At 44.4% G+C, this 10,050-nt stretch overlaps 2 protein-coding genes across 2 annotated transcripts; both read right to left on the reverse strand.

The window, feature by feature from the left end:
* Window positions 1–448: 448 nt before the first annotated feature.
* Window positions 449–7,090, reverse strand: LOC135241293 (transmembrane protein 169-like). The gene is made up of 3 exons (XM_064311551.1): window positions 4,681–7,090; window positions 3,453–3,844; window positions 449–2,767 (listed from the first exon to the last, which is right to left on the reverse strand). The coding sequence occupies exons 2-3, from the start codon at window positions 3,727–3,729 to the stop codon at window positions 2,136–2,138; spliced, it is 909 nt and encodes a 302-aa protein (XP_064167621.1). The 5' UTR covers window positions 3,730–3,844; window positions 4,681–7,090; the 3' UTR covers window positions 449–2,135.
* Window positions 7,091–7,218: 128 nt separating this feature from the next.
* On the reverse strand, window positions 7,219–10,049 carry LOC135241294 (large ribosomal subunit protein eL43). The gene is made up of 4 exons (XM_064311552.1): window positions 9,905–10,049; window positions 8,070–8,198; window positions 7,661–7,743; window positions 7,219–7,374 (listed from the first exon to the last, which is right to left on the reverse strand). The coding sequence occupies exons 1-4, from the start codon at window positions 9,905–9,907 to the stop codon at window positions 7,311–7,313; spliced, it is 279 nt and encodes a 92-aa protein (XP_064167622.1). The 5' UTR covers window positions 9,908–10,049; the 3' UTR covers window positions 7,219–7,310.
* Window position 10,050: the final 1 nt, after the last annotated feature.

Raw genomic sequence — 10,050 nt, forward strand, 5'->3', positions numbered from 1 at the left:
GCTTGGGTCTCAAAGTAAGATCCCTTATTTTACTCTTGATATTTTCTGTTAATCTATATGAATTTCTATCTGATATGTTATTTGTGTTGTGATGTAGATATGCCCTAGTGCTACTTTCAAACAACCCATGATTGATTTGCCACTAGTGTGGAAAAGAGATGCATACATATATATTGTCAATATTGTGATACATATGAATATATTGTTATACAAGTCACGCAATGCAGTCTAAAGAAAAATAAAAAACATCACTCATACAATATAAGAAAAAACAAACAAAAAAACCCCAAAAAACTACGTAATCTCGAATCAAACACCGAAGGGCAGAAAGGGTTAGTTTTCCAACGACGTAAAATACCACGTTCTGTTCTTCACATTATGGACTCAGCGGGGAAGCAAGCAAGAGGCTGTCTTAATCCTCATGGCAATCACACAAGGTCAACACAAATCGATTCACCTTTTAATTTTATTGTATTAAATAGTACAGGAGCAGAGTTTTAAATAATGGCAAAATAAATATTTAAAAAAACAGCAGTGGTAAAAATATAAATATCACACATTCTGATATTATGGTCAATGTTATGAGTATCATGTGCGTGACTACTGTAGAAGTGTTTTGCATTATATGTCATGTCTTTTTAAAAATGAATTTCACATTACTCGCCCAATGCACGCTGGGGTAGGCTCCACCACCCCCCGCGACCCTGCTCAGGATAAGAGGGCATACATAATGAATCGATTGATGAATTTCACATTCTTTTAAATGTAATCTAAATTTGCATACACATTCTTTGGTTCCACTTACGTGTAACTCCAATTTCATTAAGGTGCACACAGGAAATCTTTGTTGAGCCATTCAAATTAGGCTACAAAAAGTTATCCATCCTTGCTTCTATGCATCATAATAGAATATGTTAACATAAATACAGCCATATACTCAAATGTGAAAGTGCATAAACTATTAGCTCAAGCCATAACCGGCATGTCCGAAAGAGATTCCCCTGCTCCAACTATATTTTAATTAATCAAAGAGTCCCTCTTTTGTACTTACCACACACTTCCATGCATTGAATATCACAATGTCGGTTAAAATGAATGTGCGGTTATATGTTCATGCAAGCTAGGCCTATATATGACATATGATTTGCCAAGTCCTAATGCAAATTTCTTGTGCGTCCTGGCCACAAATCGAGACATCCCTTTTCAAAAGAACTTGGAAATAAATGAACTAATAAATAATATGACCAATTTGGGTAATCTATGTAACTGAAATAAAGGTCTATAAAGTGAACAAGAAAAAAACAATATTGCTGCAGGATCACACTGGATCAAAAAGCATCAATACCACTCAGACTCATTTTATAGGTGGAAATGTCACGCCAAGCCAACACAAGTCACTGCAATCAGTAATGCAAAGACAACATGGATGATAGCAAATGCAGAAATTCATCTGGTTTAAGCTCCACAACGACAAGCAAACAACCGTCAGAAAATCAAAATCCGCTTTAACCCTGACGGGTTACCACAGCAACAGAACAATGTACGAAGACTGCCTGTTTAAAATAAATCAGTGCTTAAAGGCACCTTCTAAAAAAACAAGAATGTGATAACAAGGGGTGAAGATGTAGGCCTACGTATAAACACTTAAAATGAAAGCATAAGGCTGGAGCTTGCAGTGCCTGTCAAACAGATCAAGCATCAGCGCTGCATTCTGTCAGTCAAGAAAAAGGATTGGTTTGGTCTCGGCACTCTCCCTTTTATCTCCTGTGTTCGAGGTTCTCAAGGTCTTTGCCTGTGAGGTCCTAATTGGAATGACCAGTCCCTGAAACCCTGTCACCTCGCACATCGACGAACACATGTGCGTCACGTGAACACGACACGCAGAAATACGCATACGCTTTTCTGAAACACGGGGCATTTAGCTGTAATATCACGTCCAGCTCCATGAACCCTGTATCTTCATATATAGTCAAGAAGTGTCGGTGATGTTACATGGATAAGGTAAATTACAATGGCACACAGGATTTAACTGGAGAACTAGGGATGCCAGTAATCAATGAACCGCTCGCCCAATGAGAGGAGGGGGGAGTCCACCAGCGCGCGCGGTTTCCCGGGTGATAGGACAGTAGACCCGGTCACACGGACGTGGTCTGCAGGTTCTCGGGCGCGTGCTTCCCCTGGAGGCTCCCGGAGATGGTGTCCGAGTCCAGGAGCTCGACGACGCTGTAGGGCGAGCAGTCCTCCAGCCCCAGCTTCCCGCAGGCCCAGCCGCAGAAGCCCTTCTCCAGGTCCCGCGCGGCCAGCCACCACTCGGCGAACACCCAGGACACCTGCGCCGCGGCCGCGTACAGCGCCAGGGAGACGGACACCGCCACGATCAGCGGGGGGTAGGAGACGATGAGGACGGGGCAGACGATGACCTTGTGCCAGAACGTCCTCTCCTCGTTGTACACCAGGAAGACGTTGTACCAGGTGAGCGTGCCGTAGTAGAAGGAGGTGACGAAGGAGAGGAGGAAGACCACGGGGGCGCAGGACAGGCTCCACAGCACCACGTGGGGGCCCTGGCCGAGCCCCAGGGCACAGGGGCGCTTGGCGTCCGCGCCCCTCTCGCACTCGGCGTCCAGGCGCTCCTTAGACCTGGCCAGGTCCCGCAGCTCCTTGTCCGTGAGCGTCACGTGGATGTCCACCATCTGACCTTTCTTTTTCCCCCGCGTGATAGTGCCCGTCAGAGTCACATAGTGGCTGTCTGGGTGCAAGCTCCAGCCTCCTGTGAACACCCACAGTGCACAGAACACACAGTCAGTCACAGGTTCCTGTGTGCACAGAAATGCACAGACACTTCTCATTCACACCCACAGTGCACAGAACACACAGTCAGTCACAGGTTCCTGTGTGCACAGAAATGCACAGACACTTCTCATTCACACCCACAGTGCACAGAACACACAGTCAGTCACAAGTTCCTGTATGCACAGACATGCACAGACACTTCTCATTCACCACACAAACTCCAGGCCTTTCCCAGGAAACCAAAACTCTGACACGGTGCAGACACCACGTGTTCTCATGCTCCTGATGTAACAGATACACACAGAACAAATCAGCTTACCTACACACGGACACAGACACAGACAGACACACAACAACCAAATAAAGAGAATGTAGCGGCGAGCCAAAACTCTGAAAATGAAACATTGCGACGGGCGTTCCCCCGACAGCATTCGCTAAACTGAAAGCAGTTAAACTTGTGAATTGACGGGGGGTCGTTTATAATGCAGCGCTTCTGGCAGAGGAAAGCGAAGGCGCTTCGTTCGTACGACTGCCTCCCTCGACGTTCCGATCGAGCGCAAGAGGCGGATCCCGTCGAAAGACACGGTAAATTCGTGGGGCTCTAACGACCCTCCCTGTCGGAAAGAAGGGACGGGGCGAGCGGAAACTTCCGGAGACCTCACCTTCCCCCGTGGGAGTGGTGAGAAACTTCGCCCCCTCCTCCGAGGCCTTCTCAGCCCCCTCCTCCTCCCCGCCCAGGTCCTCCTCGGGCGTCCTCTCCGCCTCGGAATGGTACACGATGAAGGACTCTGGTCGCAACTCCTTCTTCCTCCTCTTCCTCCGAGCGCTGGTCCCAATTTCCTCCTCGTCCACCCTGCGCCCCGTGAGCTCAGACCTCCGCAGGGAGGCCAGCCGAGGGCTCTCGGCCCCCACCTGCTCCACCCGCTCCATCTGCTCCATGTTGGGTGCGGGCCGCTCCGCCTCTCCCAAAACTTCTGCCTGAGTTCACTCCAAAGGGCTAGTACCTTGAGGGAGGGGCCAGGCACCTGTGTCCATTCTTTGTGTGCATGTACACCTGAGAGAGAGAGCGAGAGAGAGAGAGAGAGAGAGAGAGAGAGAGAGTCTGCTGACTGAGAAAGAAAGCGAGAACTGCTGAGCAAATTTTTGACTTTTCTTTGACAAGAAAAACCTCTGCTGAAGTTTGCATTCCATGTCATGGTATGACTCAAGTGCAAAGGGCTAGTTAAAACACCTGCACCGATAGTAGGTGAATATACAGATGGGCGGCATGACCTGCATCGGCTCTAAGGTATGTCAGTTCATGCAATCAAGCACGGTTCTTCACATAAAGTGAATAGATTCAACAAATATATTCCTAAATAAAAATTGAACATATGGCTACATTTAAACAGCAAGTACAGTGTGTATGCAAACTGTAATGGAAAATACAGAGAAATATGTGCTCAGTGATGCCACAGCATCGTTATACCTATTTGACGATGTGCAAATCAGTTTGCTGCGGTGGAAAGTGTCTTGGTATATCAAGGTCATAGATAGAAGTGTCTATGCAGGTATAACGACGAACTGCTCTTTTAAATCATGTACGATGTGAATCAGGCAACCGCAAACCCTCAGAATTTCGCCGGCAATGAGATCTTAAAAAATAGCGAGATGCACACGTTAGGATATAAAGACTGCAAAATACTACCAATATATCGCACCAGGCATTTGTTAAAGGTACACCAGTATTAACCCAGAATTATGAGATTAATGAAAAATGAATACTAAGGATTGATCGCCCAACAGCTGATCTTCGCATCGTTTAAATCACACCCAAATAACACATCCTTTGTCTGTGGTGAACTGAAATTTGCACAGAAATTACTTTTTACTTGAATATCATTTACTTACCTTGAACAGAGAAGTCAGATAAGTCTATACATTGTAGCAGCACCTAGTCACTGTATTGTACATGTTTTCTTTCATATGCTAGGTCAATCCGTGATGGCACAACAGAAGGTAGCACACGCCCTCTCCCTGTCAAGAGCCTCAACACGTAGCGATCCACTGTACCAAAGAGCAAACCACCCAGTGCCGGATTCCAGGGTTTCCTTCAACCCGCCCCTCTGGGCTGCAACCTCTGTCCCACCCAATCGGAGATACATCTCTGTTCTCGCATTAAAACTATAGAATTCATAACGAGGCTGGATCTCTCTGGTCGGAGATTAGAAGACTATTTTAAAAGAAGTCCTCTGGGATTAGATAAACCGGCTCTGTATCACATTTAAGCCTACATAACTTATGTTGCGTTTCCATTTAATATTCTGCTGCAGAGCACAATGCAGTTCATGTCAAGCAAAGATAAAGCACGTAGTTTATCGCAATAACATTTGTTTCCCAATCAACAAAAGGCAAAATAATCCCATGCTTCCATTTATCAGTTAGGCAGGAATTAAGGTTTGTTTAGGCGAACAGTAGACCTAGCTCTACGTGCAGCTGTGTGCTCACGGCTTCTGGCATATTATGACAGTCGCTGTGATCTGATCAATATGAAAATCTACATGAACAAAATATATTATTTATTATAACAGAAATATAATATATAACTCTTAGCGTACTCTATCATTTACACCGCCACTGTAGAATGCAAGCGAAAGAGCTCTGTTTATCGATTAAGGGAAGAAAACACGCGCGTCCCCTGGTAAATCATATAAATGATATGTAGCAACCGCCACAATACAAGAGCATAAATAAATACATGAATTTAAAAAACCTGAGATTGTTCACCTACCTCAAATAAATAAAAAATGACACGAAACCATATACAATTTCCAACATTTAGAATATATATACACACACACGCTGACAACACTTATTTCATTGAAGTTCACAACCTCCAAGGAAATTCCTGATTTACCAGCTCTTAACATCCAATAAGCAGGTAGGACTTTTCTTAAATCACATTTCCAAATGATCAATAAAAATTCAGTCTACACTTCACCAGATTGTCTGTGTAAACTGATTTACATCTTTCCCTGTTCTGCAATGTTACCATGTGTGTTCAGAAATGGTAGAGCACTCATTATTGAGGCAGATGTTGTACTTTTTTTTTAAAGTGCATTCTGAAATCATGTTTTAATTTTGACTGAAAAAAAAAACATTTCCATTTGTCTGCAAAACATGTAAGACAGATGGTACAACTGCAAAAAAGAAAAAAAAAATTTAAATTAAGCTTTGGTCTTTATTGCCAGTTCGCAAGTCAACCTACATCTGTGCACCAGTTCTGAAAGCAGCTCTTCTGGAGAATAATCCAGGAGTCCACTGCACATGTGCACAACAGCCAGGGTGTGGTGACCCCCCCCCCCCCCCCGGTCACAGCCTCTGCAGCACTCACATGTGAATCTCCCAGCAGCAGCAGCAGCATCCACTTCATTGTAAATGCACACTGCATTTCATTAAAGTGGCTCCTCCTCCACACTTAGACCAGAGAGTAAGTTTTAAACAAACCTCTTCTGGGTGTAGTCGTAACAGTTCAACAGACAATGACAGCTTTTCACTGGGGACGAAACAGTCAGAAATTGCAAAGCTCAGGAAGTCGGGGGGGGGGGAAAAAAAGGGATTCATGTCGCTTCAGATTCCGGTCAAAGACAGTGCCGCATTTGTAGGGTGTTTGGCATACTCTTGAATAAACCCTGGGATCTCCAAGGCAACCTGACCATTGTGGAACTGAAGGGCCTTGTGTATTGTACTGCACAATGTCTCTGTGACCTGATGAACACCCCTACCCCCTTGCAGTCACCATGAAGTAAATTCCAGATGATGACTGCCTTGAAGACATAGAACAGACATATTGTGAGAGACGACTGTTGACTGGCATTTTAGTCGACGCTCATATTCGGAGCAACTAGCCCAACTTTTAGCAATTTTGTTTAAACACAGTATCCTTTTATACAGTTGAATATAAACAATTTACGTTATGTACTTCGCTAAAGGGTACATTGGCAGAGTCCTACCTAAGTATCAAACTTGCAATCTTTACATTAGAAGACTAGGTCCTTGCCTGTTACACTGCAATGTTGTCCTACCGTTCCTTCTCATCCTCTTTTAACGAAGGGCATGCAAATACAGTGCATGCTATAAAGGAAGGCATATGCATACTCAAGTATACAGCGTAAGAGTTACACTGAATTATGAGACTAACCACTGTAGGCCAGTGGTGTTGAGTCTTGGATGCATACAGCCACTACAGAGGACAAGCCGAGCTTCTAGAAACCATTTCAACCTCGTCCAAAGTTTACAAGTCAGCTTATAAATGTCATTTGTTCGGTTTGGCCTCTTTAAAACAGATTTTGGAAATGTTCCTTTTCTCTTCTTTACAACTGACTCATCAGCTCATCGACCAACTTCCAGCGGAACAGGTGACAGACAGACAAGGGAAAGAGCAAAAAGTTGACTCACAAATTTTATTGTGGGATGTTTACGAATTACAACCGAGTCACTGAAATCTCTTAACTGTACAAAAAACAAGCACTTAGTCAAGATTACTGGTCCTTCAACTCCTTCAGTCTTCTGATGGCGGATTTGACAGTGACAGCGGACGTTGTGCTAAAAAATAAAACAAGGCACATTCAGACAATACACTCCTGTTCCTCTCTAGCCTCATCCTCACAACAGAATCGGTATTACTACAGCCCTCATAACAGTTAAAGGCACATAGGCGTGCACACAAATCTGAAGGGCGAGAAGTCAACTACTATTTGGAAAAATGAAATGTGTGTCACTAAAAAGTATGTCACACATTCCTAGAGGACTGTAAATGGTGGCGGCGCAAAATTTCCAGCTTTTAAACATCCATTTTTGGATGTTTAAAAGCTCCCCGTATGCAGCTTACTTGTATGTCCAAGCACCCCCGGCCACCGTCTTCATGCAGGACCCGCAGTTCCAAATACCCACAGCCTTTCTCTTCATCTTGGTCTGGGGGGGAGAAACGTTACAATGATTTTCACCAAGTTTTCAAAAATTCACAAAGCTAATCACGTTGGACATGAGACAGCCACAGAACAGCCTCCAGCTGGGCACGGAAAACTGCAGACAAATGATATTGAGGAACTATAAAAAGACACGAGTTAACACGGCAATCCGCTGAGAAAGCTAATGATACATTAACATGCTATCGTTAATGGACCCATTACGCTTGAACGCTCTGCCGTCTCTAAGCTGTGGGGGTCGATTTGGCGGCCATTGCCTGGATTAGCCTCCAGATCCCACGGGTGGCGGCTCCGGGGTCTTTGGACACTCACCTTCCCGCAGAAGGAGCAGGTGTACTTGGCGTGCTGGCTGATCTCGATCTTCTTCACCATTTTCCTGAGGGACGCCCCGTAACGGGTGCCGTACTTCCCCACAATCCCCACCTTCTTGGTGCGCTTGGCCTGGGGAACACAACACGACACGGGTTAGAGCAACAGCACGCAATCCTGAGTCCGATGATTACAGCAGCCCGGCAACCTAATGATAGCACAGTTTTGGCATACGTTTACAAACAGACAGGCCTTTCCAATTTCCTGTTGGTGCAAATCTTTTCCCATCATTAGCAAGAGCCACACAACCCAAGTGACCATTAATTTTTTATACACTGAGGTTGCCTAAGTGCATACCAATTTAAGTGCAAGAGCCAAAAAATTCACTTCAGCCTTGATAATTTTGTAACAAAGTAATTATTCCCCTTTTTATTTCCAAGATGAAGACCCCTCCCAACACCAAGTACAAAATGAAAATGCAAAAACATTACTGCGGCTGTACACTACCATCGAACCACAGCGGCCACTTTAATTTCTGCAATTAGTTTGTCCACTGCAAACAGGTCTGAAAGGCAGTGAGGGTATCATCCAGCCTCCACAAAAGCGAAATGCACACTTCCAGTGGCCTCAATCTCCAAAAGACTGAGACTGCAGATGTGACAGACTCCTTTTCTCTCCAGTAATGGCACAGCACGCGGGGGACTGTAAGCTCTCGGGCTCGTCCGCGATTATCGGAAATCCATTATCTCGCGATGCAATCCCTACTGAAATAAAACTCTTAAAGTGCTTTTCTTTATTCCACCGGACCGCTTCCCTTTCATGTTCACTAAACCTATGCGGTAGATCGCAGGCATTACGCTTCACATTGATTGTAACCAAAATCCCAGAAGAACAGTGTATGATTTAACCAGAGGATGGTGGTGCTGAAAGATCTGTTGAAGCAATTATCCTTCAACTGCAGAAATACTTGACATGGGAGCCTTCATATATTTGAATACTAACTCGGTACAAATGCGAAGAAAAGAGAAAAGCCAGACAAGGAAAATGTATCACAATGAAGCAATAAAAACATCTGCCTCAACTGCAGTTTTCAAGGGACAAGACACTTTCTGTAGCGCAGAGATCACATTTCCCCCCATATGTTTTGGTTAGGAAATCTTAAGTGACCATTTACAGCAGAGCTGCCCAAGCATGTACCTACATATCTACCATCCTGACACCTAAGACAAGCATTGTTCAAGTAAGGCCAGATACAATTAGATCGTATTCTGTATCTTCTGCCACCCTGTTTCTTCGACGTCACTAAAATCAACTATGCTTTATTTTAATTTGAGATTGTGCTGAAGTCAGAAACTCAATTCACATATTCGACATATGCACATTGACGAACACGATCAGCTAGCTAAACTGTTTAGGTCACAAACGCTTGGCTGGCTAGTACACTAGCTTCGTTCCAAATGGCATAACGTCGTCTTGGGCTTCGTAAACAAGAGACACACCTTTTTTTATACCAAGTAACTAACGTTAGCTACCTACGTAATATCGCTCTACTTTTAGAAATTGTTTTTGATATACAAGCTAGACAGCATGTTGTTATTAGCTATAGCCCACGACTTCCACAACACAAATTTAGCTAGCAGCACTAGCTAGCTGGCTGGCTACAATGGAATTGTAAGAAAAACACACAACATCGTCAAGTAACAAAATAAATCTCTGTGGTAAATAATCAAACTATGTATTGGAAATATACAGCGTGCTTTATACAAGATAAACACATCGTCGTCAGCAATGATGAGCTTGGATCCTTTCAGATTTGAACAGGACTCATTCAGACTCACCATTGCTACGGAAAAGATGTAGGGCCGAAAGAGGGTGAACGGACTGCGCAGGCGCGTTTTACTGGCCAAAACTCTTGGTATTGTGGGATAGCGGAGGATCAACTGCAGCCTTTCTGTCAGTTTGTTGGAAGATCATACCCACGCGA

The sequence above is a fragment of the Anguilla rostrata genome, chromosome 15 (assembly GCF_018555375.3).
Source record: "Anguilla rostrata isolate EN2019 chromosome 15, ASM1855537v3, whole genome shotgun sequence".
Classification (NCBI taxonomy): Eukaryota; Metazoa; Chordata; class Actinopteri; order Anguilliformes; family Anguillidae; genus Anguilla; species Anguilla rostrata.

Coding starts and splice junctions, on each gene's coding strand:
- LOC135241293 (XM_064311551.1), bottom strand. CDS start 3,729: ATGGAGCAGATGGAGCGGGTGGAGCAGGTGGGGGCCGAGAGCCCTCGG. Junction 2,768..3,452: donor CACCACTCCCACGGGGGAAG/GTGAGGTCTCCG, acceptor GGGTGTTCACAG/GAGGCTGGAGCTTGCACCCA.
- LOC135241294 (XM_064311552.1), bottom strand. Junction 7,744..8,069: donor CCTGCTCCTTCTGCGGGAAG/GTGAGTGTCCAA, acceptor TCTCCCCCCCAG/ACCAAGATGAAGAGAAAGGC. Junction 7,375..7,660: donor GGGGGTGCTTGGACATACAA/GTAAGCTGCATA, acceptor TTTATTTTTTAG/CACAACGTCCGCTGTCACTG.